Source organism: Odontesthes bonariensis, chromosome 2 (assembly GCF_027942865.1).
Source record: "Odontesthes bonariensis isolate fOdoBon6 chromosome 2, fOdoBon6.hap1, whole genome shotgun sequence".
NCBI classification, from domain to species: Eukaryota; Metazoa; Chordata; class Actinopteri; order Atheriniformes; family Atherinopsidae; genus Odontesthes; species Odontesthes bonariensis.
The window spans coordinates 17,456,451-17,472,130 of record NC_134507.1 but is presented as its reverse complement, the minus strand read 5'-3'; the positions used below and the strand labels follow the sequence as shown (position 1 = coordinate 17,472,130).

The 15,680-nt window shown below is 37.7% G+C and overlaps 1 protein-coding gene across 1 annotated transcript in view; it reads right to left on the bottom strand.

Annotated features, from left to right (window-relative positions):
- Nucleotides 1-15,680, bottom strand: part of pcsk2 (proprotein convertase subtilisin/kexin type 2) — a 29,992-nt gene that overhangs the window by 12,857 nt on the left and 1,455 nt on the right. The window contains exons 2-7 of the mRNA XM_075478389.1: nucleotides 14,843-14,947; nucleotides 9,324-9,437; nucleotides 8,757-8,865; nucleotides 7,267-7,304; nucleotides 1,448-1,524; nucleotides 388-476 (exon numbers count right to left, since the gene is read on the bottom strand). Of these exons, the coding sequence (XP_075334504.1) occupies nucleotides 388-476; nucleotides 1,448-1,524; nucleotides 7,267-7,304; nucleotides 8,757-8,865; nucleotides 9,324-9,437; nucleotides 14,843-14,947 (532 nt within the window). The remainder of the gene's footprint in view (nucleotides 1-387; nucleotides 477-1,447; nucleotides 1,525-7,266; nucleotides 7,305-8,756; nucleotides 8,866-9,323; nucleotides 9,438-14,842; nucleotides 14,948-15,680) is intronic.

Sequence of the window (15,680 nt, the reverse complement as noted above, 5' to 3'; positions counted from 1 at the left end):
TATAACAAGTGTGCAACCTAAACAATGGCGGGGAAGTGATGTCTGCTTTGTAGTAGCACACAAATCAAACTCTCGCTGTTTTTTGTTTTTTTTTCTGAGTAACTCCCAGAGCACATTTCAGGAAATCTCTATATGAAAGAGTTGTCTGAATTAATGGTGTTGTCCTGTAGTGGTTTCCACTTGTTCTCAGTAATTTGTAGTAAATCTGAATAGATGCATCATCACAATGCAAAACCATTTTCCCGCAGCAACTTTAGTGCCTCCTTTAGTAAATCACATTCATCAGGCCTCTGAGCCTTCCATCACACTATTGTCAGGACTTAACATTGTTGCCTTCACATTGTCACTCTTCTCTCGGCCAAACTGCAGATTTTACATGACACGCACCTGCCACCTTGGAGTTGTAGGCGACTCCCACACCACAGATGTTGTTGTTGGCTGCTGCAGAAACCTCCCCAGCACACCGTGTGCCGTGACTGACGACAGAAAAGTGAAAAAAAAAAAGATTTGCATTAATTTACATGAATTGGTAAGTAATATCTTGGGGATTAAGTCTGAGCTGAGATGTCCCATTGTTGACCGTCTCAGACTTGAATAAGGATGTTCATAACAGAATGGGTATGTATAGCTGTTTTTTGTTTAATTTTGGTTTGTTTGGTTTTTATTATTGCCATAAATCACTTACGACTAGAACAAAGAAACAAATTATATGATCTGACAATAATCAGCTTAGGAACTCACTGTGACATTTCTAGTCTAAATGAATGTCCTATTGTATGTTTGCACATGTCACAGTTTTGTGTTCACCATGTTATGTGCGTCTATCTCTCCATCCCTTCGATCCCCACTGGGGCACTGCAGAGAGTCAACCCCTAATTCCCAGCATGCTTTGCAAAGACAGGCAGCTATTTATAACAACCGGCTGATTAGCCAGCGAGAATTGCTCGACAGTCAGCAACTGCTACTATACCAAAGCACTCCCTTCTCAATCCTACACACAGGAGCACAAACATACATGTCTGGACAGATTGGGGAGGGAGAGGTGGAGAAAAAGAGTAGATCTGTCTTTGCCCGTGTGCCCTGGATGTTTTGCAGAGCCAGTGGATCACAGTGTGATTGAGAGTTGGGGGGCAGATAAGCTGTTATCATACAGAAGGTCACCACTAGGTACACTTTTCCCTAAGAGGAGTCTAGACTTGTGATGGTCCTCTTTTATCTACCTTATCACCTGCGAGTGAACAGTTAAAAGAAGGCACTGTCTTTTCTGTTGTGTTCCACTGGACAAAAGCTTTGTTTATATGGCACCATTACCATTATAGCTTAATAGAACTATGTTGAGAGAAAATCAATAGAGGAGAGCTACCAGACTCCAGGGAGAACGCACTCACATTTGCAAACAAAAACAGTTTGTGTGTATATAAACGGGAGTATTCTGGACTAGGTTTACCTGTTGAACCAGTCATCTGTGTAGCGCGGAAATGGGAAAGGGTCATTGCTGCTGAAGTCATAGCTGGCATCAGCATTCTGAAAGAACCAAATGGATTAAATTACAAACAAAAACACCATCAATGCAGAAAAAACAACAAGAGAGAGGGCAGTGAGGAGCAAATCACAGCCAAGGGTTGACCTTATCATAATGTTTTCTGTCAGCTGGATACACCAGCTAGGGGGGACTCCTGAATTCTACCCATTGATAATACACCATTGAGGATGTTACAACTAACAGCAGTGGTACTACTTTATAACAAACCCTACTTTAATAGCTGGGTATTTTGAAAAATATAATATTCTTGAGTTGTCAGGAAGCAGCTGAAGTTGGTTTAGAGTTTAGACAGGATAGAGCAGGAGGCAACTAGTCTGCACTGCCAAAGACAAAAAAATAATAACCTATTCAAATTTCAATGGAAGGTTTGCGAAGGTTTTGATTCAGTTTCATTAAAGGCTAGTCGGAAGTATTGTTGTACTTTGTTGTGTGATACTGGGAGGTGTTTTTAACATTCAGACTCAAACCAAGGCAATTATACAGATGAATTACAATACAAAGATTGCAAACAAGTTCAGTTCAAGTCCCATTACATACACGCCAATTCAATCTATTTCGGAAAGTTCAACTGTATAGATACAATGTTATCATGAGTCTATCCTAAAGAACCTTAAATTGTACAAATACGAGTTGTGGTGGTTTATTACAAATACACCATTTCTGGCAGCTGTTTTTGTTTGGTCACCCACTGATTTTGTTTCTCTTTAAGGTACATAAAGAGTCATACTGATGATTTTTGCAACGCGTAGTGTGCATAAAATCAATTTCTCTGCTGAAATGTTTGAATGTATCAACCTCATTCATCTATAACCTTACAATATTATACACATAGTTATTAAGACTAATGTTGCTGGGAAACCATTCAATTTTGTGATTTTTCATCTCTTTGTTGCAATTTTGTCTTTTCTTTCTTTCCTTTTCCTTTTCTTTGTTCATTCATTCAGTTTACCTGGATGTTCCTAATAAACTGACAGTTTAGAACATCCACATTAACATTGGCCTGACTACCTTGATGCAATACGTAATTACAAATATTTACTCTGCGGCAATAATGTGTGGTCACAGAAGGGATGGCCCATTATTTAATTCCACATTGCCAAAAGTAATAGTATGCAGACAGCAGAAAAACAAGAGAAAAAAGGCGCAGGAGACACATCTGCCAGGGACTTGTTAATGAAGCACTCTGCTAGAATATCTCTTTTATCTGTCTCTCGGGTCAGTGGGAGTGTTATCTGTTTTGTTCTGCTTATCCAGTAACAGGTGGCCTGTGTGGTCAAGAGAACAGAGAAGTCACAGCCTTGTTCATCAGCTGTAGACCTAAACACATCAGATCAGTGTTGGAGACACTGTTTCTTTGGTGCTGCCTGACAGCTCTGCAGGCTGACATTTAGGGGAATGACTCAGTCAGCAAAAGGAGAAGGCAAACAAAACACAAGCTTATTGGCCCAATGGAGAAACATTGTAATTGTGGAAGTGTGGAGGGAGTAACTAAAGGAAAGCAGAACTCCTTACAGCGACAGGGGTTACATGCAGAAGTAATCATGGTTTGTTGTTGCGTAAAGAGAATGAGTGTTAAATAAAGGGAAAATGAACCTGTTCAAAATGCCAAATGAACGCATTAATTCATATGTAATTATCTTTAGCATCATCTGTCTTTCTGCCCATCTGTTGCTAAGACATGAAAGAGTCAAAGACAGTAGGAAACCAGAGACTTTTAACACATGCTACCACAAAAAGAGGTGAAACTGTTTTAAAATGTAAAACTAAATATAAGAATTGCCTTTAAAATGGTATGACCATCACTCAGAGCAGAATATCTTTTACGAGAGAGTCCCAACAGGCTTTTTTACTCACATCAGAAGAGACATGAGTAAGTGAGTTTTTTTGTTTTGTTTGCTTTTCATTAAATTAAGTGAAAGGTGCTGAGCCCTAGCAATAAATAACACTGGCTTGGGTCCATTGATCCCTTACTGTACTTCTCCAGCTCATATCTTTTCCGATCAATCAAACTCTACTCTTTCAATGCTGTCCTGTGTTCATCCAGGTACAGAGTAATTGATTGTGCTGGGGCTCAGCCACCTAACCTTTCCCCAGCAACCCTTGGCTGTTCACCCTCCACAGAGGAAATGGCACTTAAAAGAGCAATGACTCAAACTTACTATAGTGAGGCCAGTGTGTATGTGAATGTTTGTGCTTAAAATTCAGAAATTTTACACTGATGGTAGCAAACTGAAACGGTTTTAATTGCTGTGGAAAATAAAAGTGCTCGAAAACTATCAAATTTCTTTGATATGCAGGTGGAGGCACATAATGCCTAAATATCAACAGAATTAAGGGAAAGCAACAAGGATGAATAATTGCAAAGAAAATTAAGAGTACACTTAAGTGTCAAGCAACAGAATGAGATTCCCATTCAATGTTTTGGCCAAAAGCCAATTTTGACTTTCCAGTGGCAAAGTTTCTATGATGCCAGCATGCAGTGGTGTCAAAAGTACACACATTTGTTACTTAAGTAGAAGTATAGATACTGCAGTTTAAAAACACTCTGGTAAAAGTTGAAGTATCAACTTGACCTCTTTACTCAAGTAAAAGTGACAAAGTATGTGCTCCAAAACCTACTTAAAGTATAAAAGTATAAAGTAACCTTTAAATAAAAATTTTTGCACCCGACTATTTCGAAAAATTCTTTGAGATAGGGCCAAGGATGAGGAAGGTCTTGTTGGTCTCCGTCTTCATCTCCCGATACGCTCTCGCCTGTGTCCGACCTTTCAGACATTTCGCCATCTTTTTCTGAATCCGACATTGTGGCGTGGCACACACTTTGCGCAGCTTCGCATTTGCCGTTTGTAGAACATCTGCTTGCTTCTGACGAATGATGATTTCCTTGTGTGTCAGCACAAATTTGACGGATAGCCTAACCGATGAGTGTTTGCGTTATATGATTCATCCAATTACACTCGTTCTCACTAGGTGTGGATGGCGCACATGACGTGAAATACATAAACATTAAACTGAAGCCAAGTTAAAAAAAAAAAAAAACTGAAGCCAAGAGTAACAAGGCTGTTTGTTTTGAAAATGTAAGGAATAGAAAGTACAGATACTTGTGTGAAAATGTAATGAGTAGAAGTCAGAAGTAGGCAGAAAAATAAGTAATGGAGTAAAGTACAGATACCTAAAAAGTGTACTTAAGTACAGTAACGAAGTATTTGTACTTCGTTACTTGACACCTCTGCCAGCATGTGATTTCAGCACATCATGTGCCGACGCTACATAATGCAGAGTGAGATAGGTACTTGTTTCACAGGTTTCTGAGAAAATTTAGTACTAAGAACAAAGAGCCGTACACGGTTAGAATTTTGATGTATTTGTAAAGTGACAGTTACAATTTTGTATTTCCCAAACTTTTTGCTTCACATTTGCTTCACATTTACCTGTTTACATTAGATTTTTGAACTACTATTCAGCGTGAATATATTTATTATCTTTCTTCTGTTTATTTGTATTTGTATAAAGCAATTTTTTACTCCTTAGACTGGCATTCTTGCAGACAGCAGAGTAAGCGTTTCATTGTACAAGGAAATGTGTTTCTACTGTGCATAAGACAATAAAAACTTTGAATCTCTGAATCTTTACTACATAAAAACAGTGAGTGTATATTCAAGTTCCTTGTTCCTTCATTTTTAAAACAGAGAAGGTATATATCTATATATATAGATATATGCAGCACAAACCTTGTCATTTATCTATATATCTATATCTATCTATAGATATAGATATATAGATATATGCAGCACAAACCCTGTCATTTCTCTTCATGTTTTGGATTAGTTTCATTCCTAAAATGTAACTCTTGCATCTGAAGGGGAATGAAACAAATGAAGAGAGATGAACAAGGACCGAATGTGCCTTTGTTTTCACCCCTTAGAGCCGTTTATCATGGTGTCATGACAATTAAATGGTCTGTCAGGCTTTGATAACGTAATATATAATCTAGGAGAGCTTCTTTATGTGACCTTGCTTTCATGTCATTTTCTAAATGCTTTGAAGTGAAATCAAAATATGAGGAACTAAAACACAGGGTCTATATGTCTAAGTTTTAAAGTAGTTACTGAAGGTCCACATTTCTTTTTTAAATGTTTGTGAACATCATTCTTATGATAATGTAAAATCACAACATGTTGTGATGGTTACTTCCAAGTTTGTACAAAAGGACAGTTTGAAATAACATGTTTCTCAGGGGGGACATAAAACTCAACAACACACATTTCCATCTACTTCAATCCTACTTTTACTTAGAAATAACCCAAGTCTGTAGAACCAGAAAACAGCACTAGTATTGATCAGGTGTTGACATAGAACATAGATAAAAAAAAAGAGCAACAACCCACTCCTGTGCAGAAAAGAGCTCAAACTCTAACTGGTCCTGGTCTGTTCATGGTATAAAATATATCAGTGTATCCTCTGTTACATTTGCATGTTACTAGTTTCTGAAGAGATATATTTATTTTATGCAAAAAAACATTTACTTTACATTTACTTTGAATATTGGCATTTGCAGATAAATGTGCCATGAAATCGAACAGCCACGTTAGGAATTTCTTCTAGTTTCACAATTAATTCACCATATCAAAATGTACCTTATGAGCTGTTGAAACATGATTATCAGAGCAAATGGGAAATCTCGGAAAACAAACACAACCCAGCGCCTTGGCCTAAACTAAAAAATTGGTACTTCAGAGCACATAAACACAGAGACATCTGTCACACATTCAATTCAACCTGATATAAAAGATGTGATGAACCCAAAATGATATTGGATGTCATTTTGTATTCAGCTGATAGTAGGAGGTCTGCAAAACACCATGACAACAGTAACAAAACAGGATTACACACGCAGTTTCATTCTCTTCCTCACACATTTTCACTCACACAAACACACACTTAAGGTCCACGCACAGCATGATCCATCAATCCAGTGGAGCATGCTCCTGCATCACCACAGCTGAGTTTAAGTGTTATTTTTGGGCCACGACTCATCTCTGTTCACAGGCAGGCACATGCGAAGACAGGCACACATAGTGGCAAGTGTACAGATACATACACACAGAAACAAAAACACAATTATGCAATCCTCATTTGAATTTAACACAATGAGCAGAAACAGAGAAGCAGTATAGAAGGAATCAGATTTTAGGACCATCGATACATTAAGAAATGACCAAGACTACACAGCATTACAGTAATTATCAAGAGGGGATGTTTTGGGACTCAACAAAGCACAAGAAAACAGCACAATGCAATCACACAAAATACAAACGCTATGGCACAATCAAACTAAACCTTCTTCATCCCTGTGTTCCATTTAACAATCACTCTTGTCCTTTAAAGTTTTATCAGTATTCTGGAGATAAAACATCACATTATGCAGCGCCAACTACCCTGGCATTATCTCTGCTTGTGACAGATCGGCCTGCCATTGTGCCTGCCACAGCGCAATGTGCATTAACATTAAACAGCTTGGCTGGCCGCCTGCCTGTCTCTGCGTCCTCCAGGGATACAAGGAGATTCGGCAGCCATGAAGGCAACTTGGAGAGCACCTGTCACTGCCAATGAGAAGCCACAAGAAGCCCCTGAAATCTACCACCTGAATCCAGCTTAACTTATTAACAGCACTTCAAAGGAATGAAAGAAATTAGGACATTCAACAATACTCAGTTACTCACATAATTTGATGCCAAGTCCGGGTGTAGATAGTCAATACCTGAAAGGTGATTGTGACATTCATTAGTGATATAATTAAGCTTGAGAAGAAGCACATAATAGATGTCAGCTTACAGTTCCTGTTTTGTGTTTGTTCTGAATGACTCTGAAAGCAATCATTTTATTATATGGTTATATGAAAAACACATTTCTGTAATGCTGTTGAAATGATTCTGTTGAGATTTATATCTTAATTGTTTTCATGGACACTAAATTAAGCGAGCAGATAAAATGTGCGCATGAGCATCTACTCTTTATTTACAAGTACAACCTAATTATTTATTTCAGTTGAAGAAGATCCACCATTATGGATCTACATGGTTCCCCTGGATCAATAATTGTGTTTTTTTGCTGTTCTTTCTATTTTAAGCTGCGAACTCAGCACCACATACTCCTCCTGTAATTTACAGAAGCAGGGAGAGTGCAAGAGAGCCTGTACAGCTCACCAAGAACGGTATACTCGAAGCTGCGTCCTCCACTAAATAACATAGATGGTACATAGTACAACAGCAAAAGAGAGGGAGAGAGTTACATAAACTACTATTTACAACTAAATAGCACAACAGGCATTCATCAACACATGACCATTAATGGAGAGATATGTATATTGTGCAGGCGGAGCATGTTTCAGCCCCTCGCTGTATCCTGCAGTATTAAAACACCTTATATTATGTTCATGAGGACAAAACATATGCAGAAATTTCATATTTATTCCAATGATTCAGTCTCTCAGATTAAGCATTTACATTTTGTTGCTGATTTATTTAACTATAAGGTTACAACCAATCTGATTGGAAATAAATTGTGATTGGGCCAGTCTGTTCTGAGTGCGCTGCCTTCTTTTTGTTTTAGCACACTGATTTGGTAATTTGTCATATTTATTTGTAATATTAAGCTCCAAATAAGTACATTTAAGTAAATGATTGATGAGATGATTGACAGAGAGATACTTGCAGCTGCCAAATTCCTAAAAATTGAAGGCAACCTCAATACCTTTTGATACCTGTTACCACTCTAAAATAAATATATTTGAACTTTGCCACCTTGGATATCATGATAGCCATTTATCATGACTTTCTGAAAAGTCATACACTAATACATTGATAAGTCATAGTTCCTGCTTATCCCCCAAAACGGGGGCTCATTGGGTACAATGAAAATCCCATACGGTCTACTGTTAAGTCATTATTTGGTCGTTTTAATTTTTGAGGAATAAAGAGGGGATTTTTTTCTGGTAATACTTTGTTATAGGTAATTATCTTCAATAGACTATGTCTAATTGATCCAAATAAATATGTATTTTCTTTAAAACATGGTCACCACGCATATTCTGGAAAGCAACATCTCGTTATGTTTCAATGTTTTGTTAAATAGTTTAACTGTTAAGTTAACAAGAATCAATTAAATCATATGGGGGATTTATCCAAGGACAGAAAAGGGGCTTAATACTCACCATCATCCATGATTGCGATGGTAACTCCTTTACCGGTGTAGCCCAGTTGCCAAGCTTCAGCCACATTAAGATCCAGCCCGGGGGTCCCATCTGCCTGCCCTGTGTTTATCTAATCACATAAACAATATGGAGAGCATCCATGACTCATGGCACCCAGGTGAGCCACCATTAGGATATTAGTTGACACATAGGATATGTGTATGTACGGGAAGGAGAAGTAATAGATAAGGACTGCTTGGGGGTGGGAGAGTGAAGGGTAAAGAAAGGGGAAGTAAATGTCAGCAATACGGCGTATTCATATGACACACACGTTGAATAAAGCCAAGCTTGCCACTGCGAAAAAGTCACGCTTGCCATTTAGAGTAAACAAGAGGGGAGGCAACAAGGCAGAGGGAATGCAAAGATTAGATGTCTTGGTATTGGTCAGGCTAATCTAAGAATGAGTAACAATGTTGATTCAGAAAGTAGCATAGAAAAATGCCTGGCTCCTTAGTAATTAAGGTGGAAGAATGTTGGCTGTTGCAAAAGGTCAGGCAACATGCAGCAGCTAGCTGGCTGATTACTCACCAGGTACCACTGTTTGGTGAATAGAGGATCGCTCATGTTGACTTCTATGTCATTGATATTTCTGTAGCCTCGCTTCTGACGACTAAAGCCCTCTTGTTCAACGACATTCTTTACCTTGGGAAGAAAGCATAGAGATGAGAAGTTGATGTCAATCTAAAGTCAATATTGATCTCAGAAAGCATTTGTATAAAGGAAGCAGATAAAGAGCACAATGAAATAAAGTAAAAATTGAGTAAAAAGAAGAAAACAGGATTTTCTTTTTTTCGTGATGGCTGAGATGTTGCGGTATCTCGCTTTGTGCACAAGGAACCAGTAAACTGAGCTGTGTCAATCAATGTGACAATTATTTCTCTTGTTATAAGAGTGGTTGCAGCTGGAACCAAGGCTTCTAATCTCACCTGCCACAAAGCCACAGCTTCTTTTCTTTTCTGTCTGCTTAAAAGCCAAACCAATTACACACACACAAACACACTTGTATTTCCCCAAATCATCAAAGAAACCCAGGTGGATGAACAGCTGTGTTTTGGATTAGAAATACTTAGTGAATGCTGCCACAATACTATTATAAAGCACTAGAAGATAACATTAGAGATACAATAAGTGATGATCAGATAAAACACTAAATAAAAACCCAATATTCCATGTCTGTAGTTGTAATAACAAGAGTGATAAGCAGTAGACCACTAATTTAGCTGCTTTAATTAAAAATGTTATCAATGCATCCACTGTGATTTTTTTGTACATTTTAACAAACAGACCCTTACAATTTTAACAGATTAAAAAGGAGAAGCAACGGAAGGGCATGTCACTACATCTATTTGAGAACTGCAAGCCTGACAGAAAGCTCTCAATTTTCGATTTAGTCCCTACATTCTGCTTGTCAACTCTCTCATTGATTTTGATCAAAGTTTTAGAGGCTTTTCTGTCACTTGCTTCACCTGTGGTTTTTTTTTTTGGTTTTTTTTGTAGTTGTTCTGTAAAAATACAGAGGCTGGAGTTTCATTACAAAGAACTGTCAACACATCAAATGAATCTATACCGTAAAAACCTCATTCACAGATATTAACTCAACTTAATTTCTATGAATCATGGATGCTGACAATGAGACAAAATGTTTGAAAGCCTCATTTTGAAAACAGGTTGCTGGCCAAGTGTTCCTCTACCCTCAGTAAATTCATTCTAGTGACTCTAGAAAACAGGCATTGTCCAGTATGTTTACCTCCCCAGATAAGAGAGCACCACTTAAGATGTCCTTCTAAAATGGCCAAAGCCTATTAATCCAAATGCCTCTTTTATGGTATATTCAAAGCAATCAGACGGCACACACACTGTAAATAAGCACATCACTAAGTCTTTTAAAAGACAGGTTATCCCTCAGAATAAAACAGCTGTATTTGCATTTAGAGTAGATCTTCTGATTTAGATCATTATTAAATTGTGGAAATAATTGCAGGGTCCTATTATAGCAGTTGTTTTGGCCCTATATTACAGATGTCAACTAATTCCATTTACATTCAGAGTTCCACATCACCCCTGCATTCTCCCTTCGCCATTTTTCTATCTTTCATACATTTATTCCATCACTTGGCAGAAGAGTTGGTGTTTCCCTTGAGATGTCATGTCACACTGCCCACTCAGTACATCCAACAGTGCCCATGAACCACCGTCACTGTGCACCTTCGCCAAGTGGTTGCTCACGATGCTTCATTTCACTTTAAATCAAAGGGTTGTGCTGCCTCTCTTATCTCTTTGTCCTCATTTCCCTCTGAGCTTTTTCATTGGTCTTTCTTTCATGGACAGAAGATGCTGCTCATTCACAGCCATTTATTACACTTTCTACTTTTGTGCACTTCACTCCCACTTCCTAGTTTGTCCTGAGTATGAATTGTGGGGTGTATGTGAAAAAATGTTATATGAGAAGAAGGAACAATGGCTGGATGGCAGGGTGGACGAGTAGATGTGTTGTACAGTAAAAAGACAAGACAGGGCAAGGTCAAGTAAGCACAAAGAAAGATGCAAAGGAGTGACACAAGAAGGTAATTGGGCGAATAAGAAGTGGGTCAAAATGCTCTACTAATAGTCCAAAAAAAGAACAGGTCCTCCGGGATAATATACGGCAAAATGCACTCAGTGCTCCTGCTCAATTAGGGATATTTTTAAACAGGTTATAAGAGTGTGTAACATTTCATTTGAATTTATAATAGACTACTACTAAATCTGATTTTTAAACAGAGTCATTCCGAAATTCAGTCAAACTTAGTTATCTGTTCAAGTTAACTTAATCTAAATATACTCTATACTCAGTTTTGAGTGAAAAACAGCCCTCCTCTAAGTTATTCTAACTGGGGGCAATTTTGACATAAAATGAGAGGAAGAATATATTTCATTGATTCTACAGGAAACAAAACAAGAACAATAACAAACTACCAGAGATTCAATGTTACAGGCTTTTGTTCAATTTGTTCTCCATCAGATTGTCTTTGTAGGTTTTCTTTGTGCTACTTTATTGTCCTGGTCTGTTTCATCTTCAAACCTTTTCGTTTCCCCTCTGTCATTTCTTTTGGAACAAATTTGTAAAATTCCGTCTTGTTTTATTATTCATTCAATTCACCTTTCACTAATTGCCACCGTGACCTCGATGTGAATATATCTTTTTTTAATTTGGAAACTTTCATCTGTTTTGGTATCCTGGGTCCTTCTTCCCTAAGAACCATTACAGTCTTTAATATCATTCTGGCTACTCCAAATGGCACTGAGATATGTCTGTAATTCAGTTTGGACTGCTGAGAATAATAGCTGCAAATATCTCAAAGGTCAGTATGACTGCTCCAAACTGTTGGTCAAGATGTTGCCCATGCAAAGCATCCAAGAGAATAATTGCCTAAATTTGAGCTGTGTGAACACTTGCAGATGCTATGACAGATAGTTAACGTTAAATAGAAACACCATCTCTCTCGAACTTCAGTTTAAGCCTCAGGCTGCTCTGACATACCAGTATAGCTTACTATAGCTGTACGGTTGCAGCAGTGCAGCGTGTTAGAATAACAAGCATCCCCTCAAGCCTCAAACTTGCTGAAGCCTTTAATTTTGGAAATTTTAAACATAATTTCACCCAAGCACAAACTCTATAATGAGAATTTGACTTGGTGTAATTAAAATTTAAGATATCTACAACGTTATTAATATCCACAATGTCCATTGAGGATGCTTCCATATATATTTAGATATTTGTTATAAGGAAGCAATTTACACTTAAATGGCAAAGGTGACTCTAGTTTGTCTTGGAAGATAGAGACAGATGTTTTTGACAATAGAAAAAATTGAATTGCGGATGTGTGCAATACATGTCCAAGCTAATGATAAATCAGTAAATTGGCTTGCCTTTGTCACCATATATTGTGCACTAATCTAGCCTTTGTAAGCAGGCTCACAGGTTGCCTTTGTAATAAAAAAAGAAAATGATAGAAAAAAATAAAATGGCCTCAGTAGCTGTAACCTCCCCATATCAATTAAGAAACTTGTAATCTGAACTGAAAAAAAAGGGAAGCAAGCTTGTCTATTAGAATCAAATTTGAACTAATTAATAATCAAACTAAGTGCAAATAATCCCATTTGTAAGGCACTGCTGACTAGAACTATCTTTAAATGAAAACAGAGTGTTCTTTACAGTGGAGAACTCACTTCCACAGTATACTATATTAAAAGTCCTCAGGATGTAATTATAAACAGGCAACAATCAATCACACCAGCTGCCCACGTAATGTCAACATATACACAGATATCTATAATTTCAGTGCAACATATAAGCTTGTCAAGTATCTGATTAAAACCCAGCATTTGGGAAGTAGACCTGTCTATGTCTGTGCTATCTCATTTCCAGTAGCTGTATTAGCTCGGTGGAGTGGCTCGCATTTATTTTCATTAGCACCTCTCACAACTGCAATTAGAGAGGTCAGATGATTGTCTGCAGCAGGACCTCTACTTTAACCGCCCCCAACAGTGGACAGAGCTAAACACTGAGTTACAGAAGACAAAAGCGACCTGGAACAAACAGATTCAATCACATCCTTTCATTGTGCAAACAGACCAATGCTTCAACACAACAACGGCTCCATTACAACCATAATGGACATAGACATATGGCAAACAATCTTAGTAAACCAAGACTAGATGAACAATAGTCACTGAATAATTATTTGAACAGGGTTTCGAGTCTATCGTATGAGAAATGTGAAGGTGGAGGGTGTTTTAGCCTAAACAGATAGAGCTCTGCATACAGTCCAACTGTTGTGTAAGGAGCTTGGAAACTCAGTAGATCTGTATTTCATATTACGGAAAACAGATTAAAGATATCTGTAGATAAAGCCCTGGGTCAAATGACACAAGACTGATAAACTGTTCTTTGTTTTTAATCATGTTATAATGTATTTTTCAAGCAAAATGGCAAATATTTAGGGTTTCTGTTGTCTCAAATTTGCTTCCATTATTTAGGGTTGTTGTGTTGTTGGTCAGACAAATAAAAACAAAACAAAAAAAAAATGGTGCATTAGACCAAATGCTAGAGTAGCCAATAGAAATGCATAATTCACTTGTAACATTTTTTCATTCCAAGAACATATGAAAGTATTTATTACAATATACAAATATCATTACAATTCACATGAAAAAATGTCAATGAACTTTTTTTTACAAAAATATTGTAAGAACAAAGATTTATTTACAAAAAAAGGATAAATTTGTAATTCATCATTTAAATTACAAATACAGTACCACCGCTGCAACTAGTCACGATTGGGTCTATTTTGTGCATTAATATACAAAAATGGAACATAACTAGGAAGCACATTCAAAGCCATATTAAGACAAATTCCAAAACCATGACAAAAAAAACATATCTACAAAGAAAAAGTTAGTTAATGATCATTTAGAGCTTGATATTGAATTAGTGACATTTCACAGGGTCTTGAATTGCCACGTTGGGGTAAACACTGTCACTTTTTCCTTAGTACTAGACAGAAAGGCAGTTAGAAAACATCAATGATATTCCACTGTGATGCAACTTATCACATCTACACCATAGATTTTTTGTTGACAGCTGCTGTTTTAACCGCTGTAATTAAACACACAGTACAGCACCAAACTAGATGTGGAGACCAATGATTTTGCCACTGCAGCAGCTCCAATAATTCAGCAGTAGTTTCAGTTTGATGGGGAACATTATGTACCTTTTTAATAAGAAGAATTTGTCTCGTCCTGTAGCAATCATGGGGCATTTTGGTCTAATGTGCCTTGCAACATGAGAGTTTTCTTTTCTTCTTGTGTACCTTTTGCGTTTTCTGCGCATCAGAAGCTGTATGAAACATCCTAACTTTAAGCTGGAGTAGGCATGTTCAGCTGTCTTAAAGTTGAAGGATGTTATTCTACATGGATGCAAGTCTCAAAATAACAACTGTCATGCAAACTGAGTGGGAAGTCTTACTGCTGTAGGCACATGCAGACATCTCAGCATTTGCGCTTACCCTCCTGTCTTTCTGGAGCCGTTGTTTGATGCGAGTGCTGCGTTTGCTACGCCTCTTTGAAGTGTCCTGAGGATAGAAGTGAAAGAGGCCATCTCCAAAGGGAAGCTGAGTTTGAAAAAAAAAAGAAGGTGAGAGAGAAGACTGTATCAGGATATGAGAACAAGCACAGCTGCAGGAATCATAAAGTGTGAATAGCAAATCAAAATACAATAGACCATGAATGCAGAAGAAAGACAGCAGGTCAGATCCAGAACAAGGGGACTGATTCCCCGGCATTCACAAAGGGTCTATTTTAAGACACAGGGGAACAGTGCTGGAATCAACCATGATAAATCACATGGGCAGGAAAATGAGATGCATCATCCAGAGCTTTCCCTCCAGCGCTGTGCAGAGATTAAAGACCTACTTATGCTTTGGTAACAGTCAGGGTGCAGGTCAGTCCACAAAATAAATGCATTCAGATGTGCCTGTCAGATCTAATGTGCCAAAGTAATACTTGTGAAAAAAATGAAGATTATTCTTATCTACCACAGCCTTTTAGCTCAACTGCTGTACACAAAAGCTGTGTATGTAATGCGAGTGCAAAAATGTGTGAATTATTGCACTTCTGATGAATCCTCCTGTTTGTAATTAAACTTTGTTAATAATGGCTGATCCCAGATTTCATTGTGTTGACATTTGCAAGTGTTTGCCAGTATGGTGTCCAAGTTTAGTTAATTAAGCAGGAAAAGAGGGCAATTCAAATTACACAGACACTGTTTAATGGCGCACATCCCATTAAGGCAAATATAGCTGTAGATTACATAACCTGGGAGGGAATAGGTGTCGAAGATGAACT